We start from the raw sequence: 24,467 nt of genomic DNA on the forward strand, positions 1-24,467 counted from the left end.
TGTAGGCTGAAGACATCATCTGATGGATTATGTAAAAGGTTAGCTAAGCACTTTATATTAAGCTTGTAAAATGGTCAATTTGGTCTCAAGATTAAAATTTCAACCAGAAATGATAGTAGTAAACCAAAATCTGGTGTAAGAGGATTTAATTTGTTTTAACATTTTGGTGGATAATAAAATCCTATAAACTTGCTCCAGAAAACTACATGCATCCACGCTTAACATTCTAATTATCTAGCTACGATTATGTGATTTTCCAGTTGCTTTAATAACAATGCTATAACAGTCTTCTGCAGAATTAGTCCTCTCTGAAACAAATCCTCCTCTAATATCAAAGCTAAATTGTTCAGTGGAATTTTGAGAGTATTTCTAATATAATATTGCATAAATATAGTACACAAATATCTACAAGGAACAAACAGGCACAGTGACCTATCCTCTCTCCCCTCTGGGGCATAGCTCAGGCACTCTAGCATGGCAGAATAGGGGTGGTAAAGCTTGCACCCCAATTATCTGTGCTGCATCAGTTGCGGACAGCGATATTCAGTCTTCAATGTTGTTAAGCTAAAACCTGGCAGGAGCAATAAATTCACATTAAAAATAAAGGTTTTAAGTCCTTTTTAAAGAAAACACTGATATAACCACTGTTTAACATTTTCTGAAATTGATGCAACTACGCAGTTTGCAGCATCCTCAAAAGAAAAATATAAAAAACAAGTTCTAAAGCTTGAAAGTGTAACATTTTGAACTGTGATGATTTCTGCCAGAAAGCTTATAATGAAGCACTGGGAAACCATTTACAAGTGGAAGAGACTGTCAAAGAAAGTAGCCTGTCAAAGAAAGTAGCCTTTCAGGAGAAGCTGAAGAAAATGTAAAAAATTCTTGAAAATTGAAGAAAAAAGAATTTACCTAAATCTAACCTGGATGACAAATATGTAATTTCTTATTCTTTTATCTACCAGCCCCTCTAATGACAGCAATCAGTTATCAGGAAGTGCCTGAAGTACTATCAGTTATTACTACTTACAAACATGTTCCATCTGCTGAATTTTGTTTTAAACATTTAAAAGCCAATATGGTTAAACTGAAGTTTCATATTTACAAATTGAGACCTTTAATTTTTAGATTTTTTGCAATTAGAAATATCAAAGCCAAGCAAGTTTTATATGATAGTTGATACTGAGTTTTCTTAATTTGTTTGGACTTCTCAGCTTTGCATTTTGGCTCCATAATTTGAACAAGCATTGACCACGATACTCCACAGAGACTATGGGCATTTATTCTTGATGTATCTTCCCCTTCAAGTTACTATAGTAGTTTATGCACCTGTATTTTTTTTAATCAAATTTATGCTTACAACCACCACCCCCAATATCTCAAGGTTTGACAGATATTAAATGGGCTGAACTTTGTCAATAAAACCAACTTTTATTTTGAATTTAGAACCCTACCTTTCTTGACTCATCACTACCTTTAATAATTCCTTTGCAAGCTAAGAAATATTTACTACTAAGAATGCTTAGCAGCCACTTCAGTTGCACCATGACCTCTCTAGTTTTTAAATAATGCTTCCACTGGTTTTAAAGATGGTATTTACACACTTTTAAAATATGGAACATTGAAGTATGACTAGCAAGGCAATCCTGGCTTCTCAAAATAACTGCTACTCCTAATATGATCAGCATTTAGCAGAAGTAGTAACATGCTTTAAGAATTAGACATCCATACAACCTGCACTAATAGTCCAACCACTTAGTGTTGAACACAATTTAAAAAATGCTCTCTCTCCTCCTCAGTTCAAGTTTGCTGATATAATACCCTGGAGACAACATTCACAGCCTTCACTACCACAAAGTTTTCTACAAACAAATTCTAGACCTGAAGATTTGTCATCTGTTCTGGTTGGAAAGAGTACTATTGTGTTCGGAGCTGATAATCTGCAAGAGAAAAATAAATTCAGAAGAGTTAGTTAAATTAGTTCATCTTATTTTTTTAATACAAAAAAAAGAGTAACAATATCAGAGCAGAAATATTTATGATATGCCAATGCCAAATTAAAGCAAAGATTACTCAAATAACAATGAGATTTGTATAAAGGACCATGTTAGAAGAACACTAGCTGTTTACATGCTCAATAAGCAATTAAAGGAAATTTTGCCTCATTAGAGTTAAACATTCCAGGAATAGGAATTTCTGTTCACCAAACTGGACCTTCCCAATTGTTTAACAGATTCCATGACTAAGCCTCACTCTGCCAGTCTTTTCTTTGAGGTGTGTATTTTCTTAAAATGTATCAAGTATCAGAGGGGTAGCCGTGTTAGTCTGGATCTGTAAAAGCAGCAAAGAATCCTGTGGCACCTTAGACTAACAGACGTTTTGGAGCATAAGCTTTCGTGGGTGAATACCCACTTCGTCGGAGTACATGCATCCGACGAAGTGGGTATTCACCCACGAAAGCTCATGCTCCAAAACGTCTGTTAGTCTATAAGGTGCCATAGGATTCTTTGCTGCTCTTAAAATGTATATGACAAAGGGGTTGAATCTCTGCGTTAGGTGCAAAATACTCAACCCAAGCCTAACTATAAAGTCACAACAGTGGCACTTCCATAATAGTAGGGTAAATGGAGAGAGGAATACATTTATGAATATAATATGTAGCAATACTGCACATTATTAAAGAATGAGGAGTCTAGTGGAATCATACAGGTAAATTATCTTGGGAACATACAACAAAGAGAAAAGAATGTTAATGGGAAAACTACATGGGCAACTTCAGTGTCTACAATCTATAGCTTTCCTATTTACCTCCATTTTGGGTGATATAGCGAACCCATGGCAAAGCCTGATACCCACTCTTCTCAATTATCTTTAAGTAGCGGACCTGAAAAGAAAACATTAAATTACTTTTCGACCTCAGCCTAGCAACATTTAATAGAAGATATGCTTTAGGCAAAAAGCCTTGAACAGTTCAATGTGCAGCATGGCCAAAACAGACTGAGTAGAATGCTGGGATGAGTTAAAAAATATCTTGCCATCATGTAAATAATTGGTAACTCACCTGGAATAATGTGCACAGTTCTGATCACCTCATCTCAAAAAGATATAGCAGAAATAGGAGGTATCCAGAATCAAGGGGACAAAATTAAAAGAATGGAATGCTTCCATATGAGACATTGACGAGAGAGGTGAGACAAAATGATGGGGGATATGAGAGACGTATACAAAATAAGGAGTAGCACAAAGTGCTTTTCACACTTCATAAGAGAAACGGAGATATTAAACTCAACTAAAAAAATCTGTTTGAAATTTGTAAACAGGAAAAAAGTTTTTTTATGCAATACATATAAAAGCTAGGTAAGATTCAGAAAAGATTAAACATGCGTAAGGATAATAGAAGCACCCAGTTACATTAGATGGATGTATTTTAAAAATTAATAAATATAAATTCTCATGGTTCAGTTCATAAAGGATTTTCTTTCACATTTCTTGAAGCATGTGGGAATAGCCACTATCAGAAAATAATGGTATTATACTAGATGGATCATTAGACTGACCTTGCAATACAATTCCAATATTCCTAATAAGACTTTTACTGTTTTTACAAAAGAAGAAAGAAGTTTTGCACAAAATTTTAGAATTATGAACAAGGATACTAAGTCCTCAACTTACACACAGTTTCTGGAGGATCAAAATATTTAATGTACCAACAGGCCAAATCCTAATCCTATGATTTAACTAAAGAAATATTCCATTTTCAGAAGCGCTGGCTTGCTTTGGGGGTAATAAAACCAAAAACTGAGCTCTCTCTTTTAGTTGTAGCCTCCTTTAAACATTTTAAATCTATTTTAGATCTATTTTGGCTTAGTGGTAGAAAAATGGAGTACATATCCTTAAGTCATGAGTAAGTTAATTGGGACTAGCTTCAAACAACTATTTTTTTTTTTTTAAACTTGGACTGAAAAGATCATTCGTATTGTCCAAACAGATTTGTACTTCTTTGTAGTTGAATTTAAATTGACAAGCCCCATTCTGTACCATTATAAAACCATTATATAATCACACCATCATCTTTTGGTTCAGTTACACACAAAAAGCATTATCCAGCAGCTAGATGAACAAAACAAATTCCATTTATATAAATTAAATTTTTAGTCTTATTCACCTGTATTCCTGACGTGGTGAAATATGGAATTTCAAACTTGACACTGATGGGAGGTTTGCCTTCTTTATCTTCAGCTTCAACACTTGGAAGCCCAAAGTGAGCCCGCATCAAATACTCCTTTCCCCCCTATCCAAAGAGGAAAGCAAACAAATCATTCTACCAGAAAATATCCTTTAAAAACCAAAGTGCTTCTGAGTGGCAAAGGTCTCATGCCAGCTCAAAACTATGAAAATGCAGAGTCATTTAGCCCTTTTCTAAAGGCTTAAACTGAACATTAAGTTACTAATACCTAAACAAGATCTAGAAAAAGCAGTAAGATTTCCTGTTTGCTTTTCCAGTTTAAAATGATAAGTAAGTACTTGTTGCCTCAAGTGCCAAGCCTACAATTAGGGGAGAGGGAAAGCAGATGGTACCAGTAGTCCAACAGCACAGTAGAACTGAGCCTAGAGCAAATTTTAGTCAAATTCTAGATTCCATAAACAGAAGATTTACTTTTATTAAAACTCACACTAGCAGCAATAGGGGATAACATTACACCAATACAGCTTACCGGAAATGATTTAATGGACCAGACAATTTCACTGTTTTCTGGAACCCATTTGACACTACCCACTGTGGTTTTAAATTTTGGCGAGTCTGCATCATTTGGAACTGGGATGTGAATCTCCACATTGTTGGCAGTTGATCTCCGTTTGAACTGACTCTTTGCCTAGAGAAAGTAAGCAATGCATTTTTTTTTAATTTTTTTTAATTTTCCCACCTCCCAATAAACACCACAATTTGCAGGTTTTAACAATCTTATTTGATCAGGTTCAGAGAACTGGGAACCGTAAAACATCCTTTTCTGTCAGGAGTCTTATGAAAGATCCATGCACAAAAGTGTAATGCAGAGATCAGAACTAGATTGTTAAATGGAAGTATGCAAAAGATGAATATAATCCATTATGATCCTATTAATACATTTAGCACGTGTATAAGACTTTATATCTTTAAAGTGATTTTACATACACTAATGTTAAGAATTCCTTTTTTAAATTAAAAAACTTGCACTACCCTGTAAGTCATACTGCCTTACAGGCAGAACACATCCTCTGCACTAGCTGAGTAGGTTTTGATTTGAGTAAAAACAGATAAATATTTATGGAAGGAGCTGTGAAGTTACACACCATATTCTTCATAGAAATATGGTTATGATATGAATATGGCATAACTAAGATACACGAACCATCTTGCGTAAAGTGTAAGATATCATTGGAAAGGTTATGATTTACTGAATGTGATTATCCAATTTGTATGCATGTATCATTTCTGTATCTGAAGTTAGAACTATTGACTGTGTAACAATTAAAACTGTGTGTGTACTTGGGAAACGCCCACCAAACAGTAAGCAACCATCCTGAATGAGCCAGTTAAGGACAATAGAACTCTAAAGATACTAATCTCCCACCTTCCTGAGGAGTTTCCTGGGATGCTGCATTGACACTACAAGGTCTGGTGATAATGTCACTTGTTGCAAAATACCACCTTGGACACTGCTGGCACTTTTCCTCTGTAGGTGGATGGGGATCAAACAAAGGTTTCCTGCTTTAGGAAAATCCTTTTTAAGGCTGGGAAGAGGGTTAATCTAGGCTTTCCTCCATTGCCTACCGAAGGAGGAGGACTGTTGAAAGTACCTGAAGGGACAAAGGAACTAACCTGAGGGGAAAGGCAGGGGTGAGTCCAGACTGAGATGAGGCTCCAGTCTGTGAGAAGAAATAACCGGAACTCTAAGCTACAAAAACTCTACAACTCGCCTAAAACAATATTTAGGGTGAGAAATTACTTCTTGAAACCAGTCTCTAGGATCTTAAGCTTAGTATGAGTGTTTGTTTCATTTACTCAGTAATCTGCTGTGTTCTGTTTGCTATCCCTTATAATCACTTAAAATCTGCCTTTTATAGTTAATGAATTTGTTTTGTTTATTATTAAACTCAGTTTGTGCAATTTCTAACTGGGTGAGGCAAGAAGTTGTGCATCTCTCTCAACATTGAGGGAGATGGTGAATTTTTATGAACTTGCACTGTGCAGATCTTTCTATACAGTGCAAGACAATATTATTTTGGGTTTATTCCCCAAACGGGGTGGGCATGCGAGTGCTGGGTGAATCCTCTCACACAGAGCTGACTTCATTCTGTGTCTGCAGCTGGGTGTGGCCCTACCTGTGTGTGTGTACTGCAAGAGGCTGGAGAGCCTAACTCAGGAAAATAGAGAGAGGGAATCTAGGCTGGTGGAGCAGAAGGGGCTCAGTGAAACCCCAGTACATCAGGTGGCATTCCATAAGGGGGATCTAACCCATCACAGGAGCAGCTTTTCGGAAATAAAATGTATGCTTTAAATAACAAAAAGTTTACATGGTTCGCCTTGTAGAAGGCGACTGAAATTAAGTGTAGGCATTTTGAGATCTCTGACCTTGATCATATATTCTATGCGGCTGTGGGAATGTTTCTCAATCACAGACTCAATCCAGATGAGTGGTTTTACCTATTGGAGAACAAACAACTATAAGTCTTATTTTGACTTTGTCAGGAAAATGATACATTTCCATACAGAGCAAAAAAAAAATCAATAAGAGAAGCCCATAGTGCTCTTTAAGACAAGAGTTAGATCAAACTCCAAAGATACTGGGCAGAAAAGAATTTAATATGCAAATATGTAATATGCAAATATAATGATCAGGTGAGACCTGAGCATTAGTCACAAAGTCCTTAAAATATTCCATATGTATAGTTTGACAATTATTTATAGATCATGAAAAAGTAGATAAATTCAATTACACGAGTATCTAACTCTTAATTTAACCCTGTTCTCTGAGAGAAATTAACCCCCAAAGCAGAAAAACATTCTCGCTCTAACCCAACAAATGTAATAACTCAGGGCATTTGAGTTACTAAACAATTCTAGCCCTAAAAACAGAGACAATAACTCTGGACTTAAAAGTATTTGTTTAAATTCAGTAGTCCAATAATAAAAAGTCAGAAGTCCCACAGGCTTTTAAGGTCTTCCTGGTTTGCTGTTTCTTGCCAGGGTTTTGCTGAATATGGGTCCTTGATATATACAGAGACTTGGCAGATGAATACAGTTCTTGGGTACTTACTGATGAAGTAGGTTTTCCAGTCTCCTCCATCATAGGTATACTCAGCATAAGAGGGCAGGCAGGTCCTTTACAGTGTTTTTGCTCCAAATGGGTCAATGCACAAATGTCACTATAGGCTTTAAACCCAGTAAAATTTTCTCTTCTCCTCCTCACTGTATGTTGCCAGCTTCTTCAGGTGGTTGTAGTAAAGAAAGATCTTACTGCCTTGGCCTTTCCCCTTCTATATTAGTTCTTATAATGCGCTCATCACCATTGTATCCAAGCACCTTCCAATAGCATGTTAAGTAATGTGACTACCCATCAGTTATGTGTTTGCTCTCTCATCCTTCTCTCAGTAGGCAACTCAGTGACTAGACTTAGGGCTTGTCTACACCGACAATTTACAGCGCTGCAACTTTCTGGCTCAGGAGTGTGAAAAAACACATCCCTGAGTGCAGAAAGTTTCAGCGCTGTAAAGCGCTACTATAGACAGTGCACCAGTGCTGGGAGCCACACCCCTCGTGGAGGTGGTTCTTTTAGAGCGCTGCACCACGACCACACAAGGCACGGTAGTGTTGCCAGCGTAGACTAGCCTTTAGGTAGTAATTGCTTCTCCTTTTCCCAGTGCCATTAAGTAGTCTATACAGCCTATTTCAGGTAAACATAGAACTTCACTATTTACAGCTAGCTCGATAATATCTAAAACTCAAACCTTTTTAAAGAAACATTAATTTTTCAGAGAAAGTGGAAAGGCCTTTTACAGTTTTACATGCAATTTAAATTGTTTTCATGCACAAATTCATTTTAGTCTAGATCAAAATACGTAGCCAGACTTACATGGGTGTTAAGACGATATGACATGAGTTCAAACTCTCCATCAGGTGGGATGAAAGAAATTGTCCTGTCGTTTTCAAAGCGAGAGAGACGAACACACTGGTGAAACTTTACATCTTCTAGTTCCACCGATTTGCTTTTGCCACCTATCAGGAAAACATACACCACAATTCGTGTAGCACGTGAAAAGCCTACCTCTTAGGCCATCACAGCAGATTATAAAGCAACTGAGCAGTCAGCTGCTCATACTCCCCACATTAGTTCTATTCTACTTCTACGCTATTTCTAACTTCATTACAGTAACTTCAGGAATATAGGAATCTTAGTGAAAAGAGCTTGGGAGTAGCCCATTGAAGTGGACCAACATAAATGACGTATTCTGCACTTTTTGCTCAGTACAGTCACTGGAAATATGGAATTGGTGTTCTGGTCTTAAGGGAAAGAAAAGCATTACATGTCCCAGAGAATTTAAGGAAGAGGTATTTCCACCTGACATTTCACAAGTGCACAACTGAGGATGAGGTTGCCACTCATTCGCAACCAATGCATCTATCCTGACACATAGACCGTACTGTATTTTAATTCCTCCTCAACCCTCTTCCCACTACCTCCTCTCTTGTTCATATGCTTTGAATACACACCTCCATATACCTCAATCTGCCAATGCCCACATTTAAGACTCTGTAACAAAGATAAAAAATGAGAAACACTAAAAAGTATTAATGCAGCAACTTAAGATGCGGGATTAATTCCTTTAGTGTGAACAGCTCCTTCTATAAAATTATTCTTTAAATTACAATTTAATTGTAAATAATTTTCAACAGTAAGAGGGGACACCAAATTTGCATGTAATGTAGGTAACTTTGGGGATAAAACAAGTGATGGTTCCTTAAAATGAGGTTCACAGAGATATGAGCCTGAATGATGGAAATTATCGTTTTATAAAAGTTTTAGAGTAGCAGCCGTGTTAGTCTGTATCCGCAAAAAGAACAGGAGAACCTTAGAGACTAGGAAATAGAACCTATTTCCCTATGTTAAGTTCTCCTCACACCGTCTATGGGTTCTCTCAATTATCACTTCAAAGTTGTTTTTTTTTCCTGCTGATAGCTCATCCTAGATTAGATTCTTCCTGTTGGTATGCATACTTCCACCTTTTCATGTTCTCTGTATGTATAAATATCTCCTGTCTGTGTGTTCCATTCTACGCATCCGAAGAAGTGAGCTGTAGCTCACGAAAGCTTATATTGAAATAAATTTGTCAGTCTCTAAGGTGCCACAAGTACTCCTATTGTTTTATAAGTAGCCATCAAGGCTAGAAATGGACGATTTCTTAATTGAACAAAGACCAGGTCTTCATAGCAAATGAATATGTTAAGCTTCCTGCCCCCGTAAGGAGTGTTTCCCATCTGATAAAACATTAAATGAGTTGCTAACACTAAAATTACTCTTTACTCTTATACAGTGATACAACCTTCCCAACTAGGAAATTAGAAGACCCACCATCGTAGAATTAATCCTGTTATCTGAACTGACGTGCTGCATTGCCTTAGTGCCCCAAAGACAAAGAAACCAGTGAATATCCCTGTATGGTTTTAGAAATGCTTATACATACTCACGGCCTGTATTATCAAAGAGTACTTTATCATTTAAACCGAGGCGAAGCTCTGGCATTCCTGAGAGAAAGACTCTCATTTTAATGGATCCAACTATCTCACTGCGCAATACGTTTCCATTGGCACTAACCTAAAGAGCAAAGGAAGATGGAGTCAATCTCTAACTAACTATGTGCAATGATTTTACAATTATTTGTTTTCACAAGATTGGGAACCCAAAATAAATCACATTGAAAACATAACCATAATCCCGGGAAACACATTTTTCATTCAAATTCGTATATTTGGACTGAAAGATCTTGTGTGTTGGCACAGAATATATATTGTGTTGAGGATGACATGTAGAGTTTTGTTTGCTAACAAAAAATAGGTTGTTAGGATACATCTTGAATAGGGCTGTTAAGCTATTAAAAACATTAATCGCGATTAATCAGGCTGTAAAACAATAACAGAATACCATTTAAATATTTTTGGATGTATTCTACATTTTCAAATATACTGATATCAATTACGACACAAATATGATGTGTACCATGCTCATTTTATATTTATTTTTTATTGTAAGTCTTTGCACTGTAAAAAAAAAAAAGAAATAGTGTTTTTCAATTCACATAATACAAGTACTGTAGGACAAACTCTATCAGGAAAGTTGAACTTACAAATCTAGACTTATGTACAAAAAAGCCACTGCATTAAAAAATAAAACAATGTAAAATTTTAGAGCCTGCAAGTCCACTCGGTCCTACTTCTTGTTCAGCCAATCAGTCAGACAAACTAAGTTTGTTTACATTTGCAGGGGATAATGTTGCCCATTTCTTGTTTACAATGTCACCTGAAAGTGAGAACAGGCATTCTCATGGCACTGTTGTAGCCGGTGTTGCAAGATATTTACGTGCCAGATGTGCTAAAGATTCATATGTCCCTTCATGTTTCAAACACCATTCCAGGGGACATGCATCCATGCTGATGATGGATTCTGCTCAATAACAATTCAAAGCAGTGCGGACCGATGCATGTTCATTTTAATTATCTGAGTCAGATGCCAGCAGCAGAAGGCTGATTTTCTTTTTTGGTGGTTCGGGTTCTGTAGTTTCTGCATCAGAGTGTTGCTCTTTTAAGACTTCTGAAAGCAAGCGCCACACCTCATCCCTCTCAGATTTTGGAAGGCACTTCAGATTCTTAAACCTTGGGTCGAGTGCTGTAGCTATCTTTAGAAATTTCACATTGGTACCTTTTTTTGCATTTTGTCAAATCTGCAGTGAAAGTTTTTTTTTAAATGAACAACATATGCTGGGTCATTGTCCGAGACTGCTGGAACATGAAATATATGGCAGAATGCAGGTAAAACAGAGCAGGGGACATACAAATCTCCCACAAGGAGTTCAGTCACAAATTTAATTAACACTTTTTTTTTTTTTTTATAAATGAGCATCATCATTATGGAAGCATGTCCTCTGGAATGGTGGCCGAAGCATTAAGGGGCATACAAATGTTTAGCATATCTGGCATGTATGCTGGCAATGCTGGCTACAAAAGTGCCATGCAAATACCTGTTCTCACTTTCCGGTGACACTGTAAAGAAGAGGGCAGCATTACCTCCTGTAAATGTAACCAAACTTGTTTGTCTGAGTGATTGGCTGAACAAAAAGTAGGATGAGTGGACTTGTAGGCTCTGAAGTTTTACATTGTTTTGGTTTTGAGTGCAGTTATGTCACAAAAACAAATCTACATTTGTAAGTTGCACTTTCACAACAAAGAGATTGCACTACAGTAATTGTATGAGATGAATTGAAAAATACTATTTCTTTTGTCATTTTTACAGTGCAAATATTTATAATAAAAAACATACACTTTGATTTCAATTACACCTCTACCTCGATATAACGTGACGCAATATAACATGGGTTCGCATACAACGCAGGAAAGCAGTGCTCCGGCTGATCAGCACATCAGCTCCCAGCTACGGCGCTCCGCTTTTTGCCGCCGGTGAGTGTGGGGAGGTTGGGGAAAGGACACAAGGGTACTGTGGCGGGAAGCAGAGTGCTGGGATCTGGCAGAGTGGAGTGGGCTGGGGCCTGGCTGCTCTGCTTCCACCACCGCCAGTGAGTGCGGGACCTTTCCCCAACACCTCCCACCCCCCCCGCCGACATGGCTGGGGCAAGGAAAGCGGAGCGGGCTGGGGCCGTGGCGCTCCGCTACCCGCCACATGTGTGTATGGGGCTAGGTGGGTGTTCTTTCCCCAACATCCCCACGTTCACTGGTAGCGGTGGAAGTGGAGCAGCCCGGCTCCAGCCCGTTCCACTCTGCCAGCTCCCAGCCGCAGTGCTCCGCTTCCTGCCGCAGCTGAGTACAGAGGGTGTCCTTTCCCCAACCTCCCTGCACTCATCAGTGGGAAGCGCAGCGCTACGGCTGGAAGCTGGTGGAGTGGAGCAGGCTGGGGCTAGCTGCATTGCTTCCGCCACTGCCAGTGAATGCAGGACCTTTCCCACTCCCCTCCCCCAGCGACAAGGCTGGGGATGGGGCAAGGAACGCAGAGCGGGCTGGGGCTGCAGTGCTTCGCTTCCCACCACAGGTGAGTACCGGGAGCGTCCTTTCCCCAGTCTCCCCGCACTCACCGGCGGTGGGAAGTGAAGTGCCGTGGCTGGGAGCTGGCGGAGTGGAGCAGGCTGGGGCCTGGCTGCTCTGTTTCCCGCCGCTGCCGGTGAGTGCCTGTCAGGGGGTGGGGGGTGTGGATAGCGGTAGGGGCAGTCAGGGCACAGGAGGGTTGGGTAGGGGGCAGGGTCCTGGGGGTGATTAGGGACGGGGGTCTCTGGAGAGGGCGGTCAGGGGACAAGGAGCAGGGGGCCAAAGCAAGTGTGATATAACGCAGTCTCACCCATAGCGCGGTAAGATTTTTTGGCCCCAGAGGTCTGCGTTACATCGGGGTAGAGGTGTACAACACAAAATATAATATTATGAAAATGCAGAAAAACATCTAAAATATTTAATAAATTTCAATGGCTATTCTATTGTTTAACAGTACAATTAAGACTGCAATTTAAAAAATTAGTCGCAAATACTTTTTTTGCATTGATCACGCAAGTTAACTGTGATTAATCGACAGCCCTAATTTTGAAATTATAGCATTTAAGTTCAACCACCTTACAAGGAAGACACCAATTGAGAAATTGTTTCTTTAAGTATTTGCTGGATCTATGAAGGTAGGTGTGATAGATCCAGTAACCACTTCAAAACACCCCAAGAAATCTGTTATCTTCAGCCAGGCTCTCAGATACCACAGAATATCTAAAGAGAGAGTCCGGGATACACACCTTAACACACTCAAAACTGCATTCACCAAACAAGGACACTCCATCAGAGATGTAGATCACATCATAGAAAGGGCCTCCCAAATACCATGTGAATCTGCTTCAATACAGAAGTAAAACCCCCTTTGACTCCACAGCTCAAGTTGTCACCTACCATTCATTGGAAGCCATATAGGGTATCATGAAACAATACAACCCATACTTGATAGGGACTCCATCCTGAAACAGACTGTTCTTGAACCCACTCTTTTGGCCGAGGTAAAAGAGAACGAGAGGAGAGAGAGAGAGAGAGCGAGAGAGAGAGCGAGAGAGTGTGTGTGTGTGTGTGTGTGTGTGTGTGTGTGTGTAAGTGTAAAACACAGGGTCACATGCCCCCCATCCCCAGATTTCTGCCAGGGTTCATACCATAATGTGGCTAGCAGCAGCCTTTCAGCACTGTGCAGAAAGGAAGGGACGGGAGCTGCTTCCAGCCGCAGGGGCAGAGGGATGACCTGGCCTGTGTCTTTGAGGAGCTCATCTTTTTCCTTCCCCAATACCCTGCCCAGTCCCCTATGGCTGGAAGCAGCCTGTCCCTTCCTGCCCTCACAGTGTCAAAATACAGCTAACACCTCCAGGTTACTGCTGGCCACCGACATAACCCAGCTGCCTCCTGTTCCCCGGCTACAGCACAGGCAGGAAGGGGTTAAGCCTACAGATGCATTGTGCATCAGGGCCCAGAGAACCTGACCGCAGGGGCCTTCAGCAAACTGGGCCAGAGAGGTGGCTCAGCAGGGAAGGGTGCCTAGGGGACAGAGAAGCCCCAGGCTCCCTAGGGGCAAGATACGGTGGGGAGGGGGAAATGAAGAGGTTGCTAAGCCCCTGCCCGGGAACAAGCTGGAAATCGCTCTTTCCTCCCCTACTGCCACTCCAGAGCTTAGCTGGGGGTGGAAAGGCTGCCCCGTGCCAGCGCTATGTGAGGCTCTGGCACACGTAGGACTCGGTTCCTTCGGGCTAGTGCCCTAGGCTGGAGGGCCTTGCACTTTCCTGGGGCATCAACCCAGCCAGACACAATGGCGGAAGGAAGGAGCTTGCTGGCCAGGCTGTTGGTGAACTGAATGCTCCGACCAGGGGCTGGTTCTCTGCACAGCGCTGGGAGCGGGATGTGTCCCACAAGGGGAGATATGGAGGAGAGGGGGAGGGGAGAGAGGGTGAAGGGGCAGAGCAGGGAAAGGACAGCGGGAGCATGTAAAGGGCCGATGGGTGGGCAACAGAGGCAACATGTAACCGGCCGCCGCATGGTGCCTGCCTGGACTCACCAGCTACTGCAGCGTGCAGTCAGTGCCGGTCAGAAACAGGACGGGGTCCTGCTGGCTGAGAGCCAACACGCAGTGGGGGCTGTGCTGATGGACCAACAGGGGGAACAGCTGGCCTTGCGCTCTGCAGCTTTGCCCTGCCATCAGTCTTGCACACCCACTATTGGACATCCCCCCACACCCCACTCACCGCTGGTAAGCAGGCGGCTGGCGAGGAGGGATCTGGCCAGCAGCAGGAAACACCAGTACTGATTGGGGAGGGGTGGAGGAGTGGAGACAGAAAACAGAAAATACAGACAATTTGCCAGTTTTTAAGAAAAAGTCAGGACACCTGCAGGAAGGCTTAACTATGGGCCTGTCCCTTTAAAAAAGGAATGTCAGATCACTCTAAACAACCCCCTAACCTCTCCAAGATCATTGTCAGAGGCAAGCTCCCCAGAGACCAGGACACACCTACTCAAAGTGGCACCAGACCCTGCCAGAACACCAGGTGCAAAACCTGTAGATCATTGTAGCAGTGGAGATATAAACAATACCTCTTACAACACACCTTTCAAGATCCATGGATCCTACGCATGCCTAGAACCATGTGGTATGCCTCATACAGCGTGCTAAATGTTTCCAAGAACAATTATCTGGGTGAACCAGACAATCACTATGCTCTCAAATAAACTCTCACAGTAAAATGATAAAAACCAAAAACAACCTCTCTCTTGTGGGTGTACACTTTTCACAAAGCGATTACTCTATATCTGTTTTATCAGTCCTCATCCTCAAAGGAAACATGCACAACACTTTCAAAAGACAAGCAGTGACACTCGGAGTACCTTTCCTGGAACTGAAAAAACTTATGTAGCTCAAAAGCTTGTCTCTCTCACCAACAAAAGTTGGTCCAATAAAAGATATTACCTCAACCCCCAACTTGTAACTCTAATATCATGGGACCAACAGGGCTATAACAACACTGCATACATCCTTGGGAGTAGCACAGAGTTTGTTTCATTCAGAGTGAGGGGATTAGGCAGGAATATAAGGAGTCCCTTTGTTTTTTCAAGTTTAGCATGGAAGAGAAGCTCCCTGAGGGCTGAAAAAAATCTATTAAGAAGCTTAATATAAATGCAGGTACATGAGTGTTACTTACAAAAGCTTAAGTTACTACCATTATCAATCACTCAATCTGGTGACATGTAAATTGTTTCAAATGTAATACTATAATTTGATAGACTAATTAAGACTATTCATACACTGACTTCTGCTTTCACTTTGTGTTTGCATATTTACAGATTATTACAATTCTCATTAAAAGAAAGAAAGATAAAGTTCAAGTAAAATATAAACCCACCAAGAGGTTAACAGATTCTATAACGTCCAGAAACACTTCATTTTTCCTATACTTTATCCCTTCTGACCTCCAGGAAACAGCATTGGTAACAGTGGCAGGAGGGCGTGGAGCTCCAGTTTCCAGTTTGTGGCCTTCTTGAGTAATATACCTTCAGAACCACATAAGTTTTTTAAAAATATAAAAGTTACATTTTGTAGGCTTAGCAATTTGTTTAGTGTCACAAATATTACTATGTAAGCAGCAAACAAAGGAAGTCTGATAATTCAAATTAAATCCTAGAAAATATTAACTAATCTTTTCATGCCAGGTCAAGTCAGATCATGTGTTTATGTACCTGATAGGAAACTGTATCAGTCCATCAACAAATATAGTAAAAGGTTAACAGATTTTTGACAGAAGTGTCCTATTGATTTTTTTTTCAGGCGGATAGAAGAAAGGAAAACCTACAAATTGACCCCACATTGTAATAACTTTAGTAAAACCTTAAGTTATACAAGTTAACATCTTTATGCTCATAAATATTCCCAAGGCATCTATTACCTGGTATTTAAGAAAAAAAAGAGTGTGTGTTGGGGGGAGACAAGAGAATAAGACGGAGAATATGTTATTGTCCTTATATAAATCCATGATATGCCCACATCTTGAATACTGCATACAGATGTGGTCTCCTCATCTCAAAAAAGATATACTGGCATTAGAAAAGGTTTAGAGAAGGTTAACTAAAATGATTAGGAGATTGGAAAGGGTCCCACATGAGGAGAGATTAAAGAGGTTAGGACTTTTCAGCTTGGAAAAGAGGAGACTAAGGGGGGATATGATAGAGGTACATAAAATCATGAGTGGTGTGAGAAAGTGAATAAGGAAAAGTTATTTACTTGTTCCCATAATACAAGAACTAGGAGCCACCAAATGAAATTAATGGGCAGCAGGTTTAAAACAAATAAAAGGAAGTTCTTCACACAGCGCATAGTCAACCTGTGGAACTCCTTGCTTGAGGAGGTTGTGAAAACTAGGACTATAACAGGGTTTAAAAGAGAACTAGATAAAATCATGGAGGTTAAATCCATTAATGGCTATTAGCCAGGACGGGTAAGGAATGGGGTCCCTAGTCTCTGTTTGTCAGAGGGTGGAGATGGATGGCAGACGAGAGATCACTTGATCATTACCTGTTAGGTTCACTCCCTCTGGGACACCTGGCATTGGCCACTGTCAGCAGACAGGATACTGGGCTGGATGGACCTTTGGTTTGGCCCAGTATGGCCGTTCTTATGTAAGAGCCAGTACACTGATACTTACTCTTGTAAAATTTTACTGTCAGTGGTTTGAGGATAGCCAAAATCCATTAGCTCATCAAGCAATTCATAAATTATAACAAAGTTATCTCGAATGCTCTCTTCTTCCAACTCTTTGAAATATTCTGAAAATACCTGAAATGTTAACATTAGAAAACAACACTGAAGTCTCAAATTAAACTAAATTTAGTTCATATTACTTCCAACCCTCCATTTCTGAAAATACAAAAAAAAAACACCAACAGGATTTTGGTGAGCTATAGCAGAGAATTAATTTGTTGAACCTTAACATCCAAGTTTCCAAAGCCCTTGGATGGGGAGGGGAGATAGTAATGAGTGTTCACACAGAGTCCCCTGCTATGGGGGAGAAAGGGGGATCCTACTATGGGGAAGAGAGCATAGAACACCTGTAATGGAGGAAAATTAGGGATGTTAAAATGCATGGAGGGAGGAATGGGGCACATAGAACACCTGGTGTGCATGTGTATGGGGGAGGGGAGGGAGATTGGAGGATCCTGGTATGGGGGAGAAGGAGGAACATGGGTGCACAGAGCCCCTGGCACGGGGGGGAGAATGGGGGAATGGGTCACACAGAGCCCAGGCCATAGAGGGGAATAGGGGGAATGTGAATGGGGGTGTGCACAGACCTGATGGTATGGGGGGAACCCTGGTATGAGAGGAGAGAGAAGAGGGCCATATCGAGACCCTGGCAGGGAAGAGACTGGCTGGAATTGCAGGGAGCCCCTGAAAAAGAGGGGGATGGGAGGGTGGCACCCAGAGATCTTGTGAGGGGAATGGAGGATTGCAAGGAGCCCCTGGTGTATGCAATATACTCAACCTACAAAAGCTATGAAGTGTGCGACACACACACACCCCCTTTTTGCAGTACTATTTTAACCTTTTTTGTGTGGGGATATAACAGTTATTGAAATAAACACTGGGCTTAGCCTCATACCTATGAACTTGAAATCTAAACTAACTTAGTCTCAGCTTCTCTTCTTTCAAGCAGTTCCTTACATTTATACATATCTGTAATCTTTGGCTAAAACACATTGCCCCAGCTCAGAGCGGACTGGGCCGCAAATACCTATTTTTAAAATCTGCCCACCAAGCAGAAGTGCTTTCCTCCAATGTCCATTTAATAGACACCTCCCCCTTTTTTTTTTTAAACTAGCTGAAGCTTTATACACGTTACTAACAAAATCACATGAACAGTATTTTATATGGCAGATTAGGGTTGTGGCCCCTGAAAATTAAAACAAACTACAGTGTATGCGGAATATGCCCGCCTATAAATATTCCACCCAGGAAGCACACCTCTCACCCTGGTTATGGGAAAAAAAAACTACTAATCACAGAGGTTGTAATGTACTATACAGCATCCATTAAGCACATCCAAGATCTGCCTTATCCTAGAAGAGTAGTCCCTTCCAGAAGTCACATAGTAAGAACATTACTAAAGAAAAGGAAACAGTTTTCTTCCCAAATATATGCTTCAGAGCCGTGGCTCTCAACCTTTCCAGACTACCGTACCCCTTTCAGGAGTCATATTTGTCTTGCGTACCCCCAAATTTCACCTCATTAAAAACTACTTGCTTACAAAATCAGACATAAAAATAAAAAAATTTACAGAACACTATTACTGAAAAATGGCTCTCTTTGTCATTTTTACCATATAATTATATATAGCCTTTGCTAGTGCTTTTCATGTGGCTTGTTGTAAAATAAGGCAAATATCTACATGAATTGATGTAATCCCTGGAAAAGCTCTGCATATCCCCAAGGGTACACATACCCCTGGTTGAAAACCAGTGCTTTGGAGAATACCTTGCCTGTCAACCTGAGCACAACACCTGGATCTTTGAGTCTCTCCACTGGCATTTATCTGCATGCTGCTGAGTTTAAAATTCTCATCCCCAATCTCGTGGCCTTACACACAGCTACCTACAGACAACACTTCAGACATTGTCTTGTCTGCTGAACTTTGGCTCCCTACACTCTAGAATACCAAGCCTGTTTGTTTCTTTTTTATTTTCCTGACTCTTAACTGCAGCATAGGCTCCCTAGTCCAGCTCATCAAGTCACCATATTACTCAAATACCTCCTAAAAATTTGTTTCTTCCACAATGCCCACAAAGCACACAAAAATTCAGTGAAGTGGCCTCTCCTCTGACTTTCACATTGTATCTCATTTTCTGTCTCTCTCTTATATTGTAAGATTCTGTCAGTATCCTTGTCCTGTACAACACAAAATAAATATTAGTAGCTAACATGGAAAGATCTTAACAGAACCATATATAAACTAGATATGCCATTTCTACACAGCACTATAAAATTAGAAGATTTCTACATCTATATAAAAGATATGCTCAGTTATCTGAACAAAGATTACTTAACCAATTTCATACTCACCTGAACCACCTTGTAAAGAAATGAAAACACCAGAGACACGCAAGCATTCTTCTTAGAAGTAGCAACAACTGAAAAAGTATGTTCAGGAACCGGTGTTTAAAGTTACCATTTTAAAAAATATGTATAATTAAATACGTTTTCAAAACCTTTTTACTAAGTTATTACAGCTGGCCCAAACATTAAGGAAGCAGCAACAACATTCCTCTTTCCAGAGTCATTCAGTACTGAGAATCCTTGGGTTTGTTTTGTCATTTCTGATTGTTTAACTATTGGGAGGTGTGCTGTTATTGACAAACTGAGACTGTATGGATCATTGTTGCAACCAGGGTCCTATGGCTGCACCAGGTCTTGTACAGAGGAGGCCAAGTGGATTGTCCATGGGAAGGCTGTAGTTTGCTGGTTATGATTATGCTGTATGTGTGTATCATTTTTGTATTCGAAGTTATGAATATTGGCTATGTACTTGTTTGATTCTAAGTAGCCTAAGTGAAGCATTCTTGAGAAAGGACTATTCTCAGTAAGTGCCCAATAAAGAAACACTTAACTACAATGGATTTTGAGAGATGCTGATCCATATCTGAGCTGTCCTGGGAACGTTCAAACTAACATGTAAACAATGGCGTTGGCCTGCAAAAAGCTGAATCGTTCATGGACATGTGACTTGCCCAGGTGACTGCAAACTCCATCTTGTTGAGGGGATTTTACACAGGAGAAGAAAGGGGTTTCCATCCACAAGAGAAAGACTATATAAGGCCCTGGAAACCCCTCCATTTTGTCTTCAGCTGGCTCAAGGGATAGCCTCTCCACCCCAAAGAGATGCCTGAAAGAAACTGGAACAAATGACAGTAACTACGGGGGTGAGAGTGATTACTGGACCCAGACTAGGAAGCAGTCTAGTCTGTCAAAGCAGTTTATTGGAACATCTCTAAGGGTGAGATTTACCTGCATTTAGTTTCCTACTATATTAGGTTTAGACTTGCATGTTTTTGTTTCTTTTACTTGGTAATTTACTTTGTTCTGTCTGTTATTACTTGGAACCACTTAAATCCTACTTTTTACTTATTAATTAACCCAGAGCAAATAATTAATTCTGGGGGAGCAAACAGCTCTGCATCTCTATCAGTGTTATAAAAGGCAAACAATTTATGAGTTTACCCTGTATAAGCTTTATACAGAGTAAAACTGATTTATTTGGGGTTTGTATTCCATTGGGAACTGGGTTTCTGGGTGCTAGAGACAGGAGCACTTCTTAAGCTGTTTTCAGTTAAGCCGGCAGCTTTTGGGAGACGTGGTTCAGACGTGAGTCTGTGTTTGCAGCAGGCTAGTGTTGTCTGGCTCAACAAGACAGGGCACTGAAGTTCCAAGCTGCCAGGGAAAACAGGCTCAGAGGTAGTCTCAAGGGGGTTTCTGTGACCGAACCTGTCATTGCAGGTAAAGACCAAAAATAAAGATTCAGGAAATGCTTATATTAAACTGCCACTTAAACACGCTCATACACATTATTAGCACAGGGTCTGACATGAAAAGAATAACTCCTTTTTTATTTATACACTTTTTTTTGCGTCTTTGTAAATCTCAATCAGTAAAATAATTCTCGTGAGCTTATATTACTTATTGCCCTATGTTTTCATGTCACTTCCGTTCTAGGGATGTAAAAGTTCAACTAGTTAACTGATAAGCTTGATGCTCATCAGTTTTTGTTAATGATTAAACTCTGCTAGGCTCCTGGTGGCTGGCCCCACACTCAGGGTCCCGGGTGCCAGGACCCCAGTCTTGCGGGGATCCTGGTCACGGAGCTGGCTGCGGGGGGGTCCCCACGTAAAACATGGGGGTGCTGAAGCACCCCCTGCACCGCCAGTTTCCCGATTAAATGTTTAACCATGTAACTGATAGAATTTAAATCAGTTACATGGTTACTGTTTTTACATGTTAGTTACATCCCTATTCCATTCAAGCCCGAATTGTGAAAAATCCACCAAAGTGCTCATCAGTTTCACTATATTAACAGGTTTACACCTTAAAGCAGTTGACACCAACCAGTCGATCCTAGACGATCTCCCGGTTGATCGTGCTCTCCGGTGGTGCAGTAGGGCTGCCACTAAGGCGGGCTCCCTGCCTGCCCTGACCCCATGCTGCTCCTGGAAGTGGCCAGTGCAGCCCCGCAGGCAAGGGTCTCCCTCTCAATTCTGCTCCTGCCTGCAAGCACCGTCCCTGCAGCTCCCACTGGCCGGGAACAGGGACCTGTGGCCAATGGGAGTTGCAGGGGCAGTGTTTGCAGAGAGGGGAAGTGCACAGAACCATGTGCCCCCACCACCCCCCAGGGGTGCACGGGGGTGTGTTGGCCCCTTCCGGGAGCAGCATGGGGCCAGGGTAGACAGGGAGCCTGCCTTAGCGACAGCCACCAACCAGGAGCTGCTGGAGGTAAGGGCTGCCCAGCGGGAGGCTGCACACCCACCCCCAGCCCTGAGTCCCCTCCCGGAGCTAGCACCCCATACCCCTTCCTGCACCCCAACACAGTGCCCCAGCCTGGAGCCCCCTCCTGCCCCCAAACTCCTTCCCAGAGCCTGCACCCCCTCCTGCCCCTCCAATCTCCTGCCACAGGCTGAGCCCAGAGCCCCCTCCCACACTAGAATCCCCTCGGCTCCAGCCCAGAGTCCACACCCCATCACAAACCCCAACCCTCTACCCTAGCCCAGTGAAAGTGGGGGAGGGTGGGGGAGAACGAGTGACCGGGGTGTGTGTAGATGGTGTGAGTGGGGCAGGGCTTTAGGGAAGGGGCGAGGTAGATCCTGGGTTGCCCTTAAATTCAAAAAGTGATTTTGGGCATTAAAAGGTTGGAGACCACTGCTTTAAAGGATACGATATAAATTATTGTGTTTAATCCACATAAAACGAACTCCTCCATGAGCTAGAATGGGAGAAAGCATTCCCTCTTCTTCCTTTTCCATAAGAATTGGCATGAAATGCTCCACCTCAGACATATCCACATCTCCGCGGTAATTCCGGCAGATGAGGACCTGCAATATACATGCAAAGAAATCTGAATAGGTTTTAAAAACAAATGCTCAAGTTACCATCTGAAAACAACACGTATGATCCCTGGGAAGTACTTTTAAGTTACATTAAAACATACAAGACAAATTTCAACATAAAGTAGAATTTTACTTACATTTTAACAGTTCAGTACTTTACACTTATGCAGTGGAATCCCAAAGTGCTTAACTAACTGAATTACAAACTGTACATGGGACTCTTTCATTAACAACTCAAATACAGCTTTTAGAATGACAGCAGCTATTAAATAGCACATACCAACATTAGAGACAGAAAATATATTGCTTACAGAACAAAATCAGAGAAGGAATTTGGATATGCAGAATGTAATTACTCCAAAATGGAATATGGTCAAGAAACCAGGGTTTGCATGCTTGGTATTAGTTAAAGTGTCTTGGCATCTTTTAACTGCCATAAGCAGATGATATCTTCATTTCACTTACCCAAAAATCAGACCCTTCAACAGCTGAGTGCTCCCTTAAATTGCATGAGCTTTCATTCACTAAAGACTAGGAGACAAGTGTCCAGAAGGGGAAAGTGGAGGAGGAAGAGAGTCTAGACAGTATTTGGTCCTGCCATGAGGGCAGGGGACTGGACTCGATGACCTCTCGAGGTCCCTTCCAGTCCTAGAGTCTATGAGTCTATATGAGTCTATGAGAGCGCTCTACTAAAATCAGCATTTCCTGCAACATTGCAGCTGGACGGTCACTGGTCATCCATCCAAGCACCGACAAGGTTTAGCCCAAAATAAAGCTCCCAGTTTAACCCAAGGCAGCATTATCGGGACGATGTAACCACAACCTGAGGCCCCACGGCAGGCTAGAGGAAATTGGGGGAAGAGGGGGAATCCTCAGCCTAAAGCCCCAGGACAGACAGCGGGGCACACAGAGCAGGCTAGCGAGGGATTATTACCCTCGGGCAGCTCTGAGGTGAGGAAACAAGGGAAGGCTGGGGAGAGATCAGAGAGATCCCCTCCTGCCCCAGAACCGTTCGGGCCCCTCTATTCTACTCCCATGTTTCCTCCGACTATGGGGAAGCTGAGCCCACTCCCAGACCGGGGCCGCTCCATAGGCTCAGCCCGGGCTCCCCGGGAGCCACCCGCCCGCCGCCTCTCTCAGGAGGGGTTACCTCGGTTTAGCCCAAGGCCCCGTCCCTCGGACTCCTCACCTTGCCCTTCAGGTCCAGCACGTACACGGCACTGGCAGACATCGCGCCCCCAGGTGCTCGGCGCCTTCCGGCACAGCGCTCCCAGAACCCGGGTCAGCTCTCACTTCCGCCGGAAACGCAGCCGCGACTGCTTCCGCTCTCAACCCTCCCTTCCCCCCACCGCCGGCTGGGAAAGCTGCAAAGCTCGAGGCCGGCTCGCAGTCACTGCGTGGGCGGAAAGCTACGGCGGAGCGGGGCACGTCCGACGAATGACAGCGCTCTGAAGCTGACTCTAGAGAGGGCGGAAGCACTTGTCTGAGCCCTTCTAATAGAAACACTCCGAGCAGCGGAAGCGATTGAGGGGTCAGACTCATCCGAGCCCTTCTGGCCCTCCGGTAACCACAGAGAGGAAAGTGAGTAAGGGCGGAACGAGCATCAGCCTGACCGGAACCAGAAAGCTGATGGCAGAGACTCGCGGGACAGCGCTGTGGTGGGCGGGGCCTCGCACCAGTAACAGGCTCTTGTCTTGCTGCTTGACTGGAGGGACGCAGCGCCCTAGGCCTGGACCTGCACTTCCCCCACTGTGGCATAAGCCGTTTTAGGGGAGGAAGCAGGTGTTCCTGCCACCCCACGTGTTTGAGTGGCAGACACCGGCCCACAGATGAACCTAGGTCAACTCTGCTTTTGTTCACCACTGTTCACCAGAGTGCTCTTACCTACTTTTTCTTTTTACCCTCTCTAACCTTCACCCTTTTGTCCTGTCTGTATCAATTAGTGAGTTCTCCTTTCTTTGACAGGGTTACTGGCCTAGTTAATGTGAGGAAGGGGCAGATATGGTATTTCTTGATTTTAGCAAGATTTTTGCCACCGTCCCACATGACATTGTCATAAGCAAACTAG

At 42.2% G+C, this 24,467-nt stretch overlaps 1 protein-coding gene across 1 annotated transcript; it reads right to left on the reverse strand.

The window, feature by feature from the left end:
• Nucleotides 1-1,408: 1,408 nt before the first annotated feature.
• AP1M1 (adaptor related protein complex 1 subunit mu 1) lies at nucleotides 1,409-23,954 on the reverse strand. The gene is made up of 12 exons (XM_050934014.1): nucleotides 23,589-23,954; nucleotides 22,228-22,384; nucleotides 19,368-19,435; nucleotides 16,960-17,090; nucleotides 15,664-15,811; nucleotides 9,725-9,851; nucleotides 8,112-8,254; nucleotides 6,611-6,682; nucleotides 4,713-4,871; nucleotides 4,163-4,288; nucleotides 2,806-2,881; nucleotides 1,409-1,937 (listed from the first exon to the last, which is right to left on the reverse strand). The coding sequence occupies exons 1-12, from the start codon at nucleotides 23,628-23,630 to the stop codon at nucleotides 1,915-1,917; spliced, it is 1,272 nt and encodes a 423-aa protein (XP_050789971.1). The 5' UTR covers nucleotides 23,631-23,954; the 3' UTR covers nucleotides 1,409-1,914.
• Nucleotides 23,955-24,467: the final 513 nt, after the last annotated feature.

Source organism: Gopherus flavomarginatus, chromosome 24 (genome assembly GCF_025201925.1).
Source record: "Gopherus flavomarginatus isolate rGopFla2 chromosome 24, rGopFla2.mat.asm, whole genome shotgun sequence".
In the NCBI taxonomy this organism is placed as follows: domain Eukaryota; kingdom Metazoa; phylum Chordata; order Testudines; family Testudinidae; genus Gopherus; species Gopherus flavomarginatus.

Bases quoted from the DNA above. Each gene is read 5' to 3' on its own strand.
- AP1M1 (XM_050934014.1), bottom strand. From the start codon at position 23,630: ATGTCTGCCAGTGCCGTGTACGTGCTGGACCTGAAGGGCAAG. The intron at 4,872-6,610 runs GTCAGAGATCTC...TACTTTCTCTAG, and splicing joins GCATAGAATATATGATCAAG to GCAAAGAGTCAGTTCAAACG. The intron at 2,882-4,162 runs GTGAATAAGACT...TTTTCTTTTCAG, and splicing joins TCACCACGTCAGGAATACAG to GTCCGCTACTTAAAGATAAT.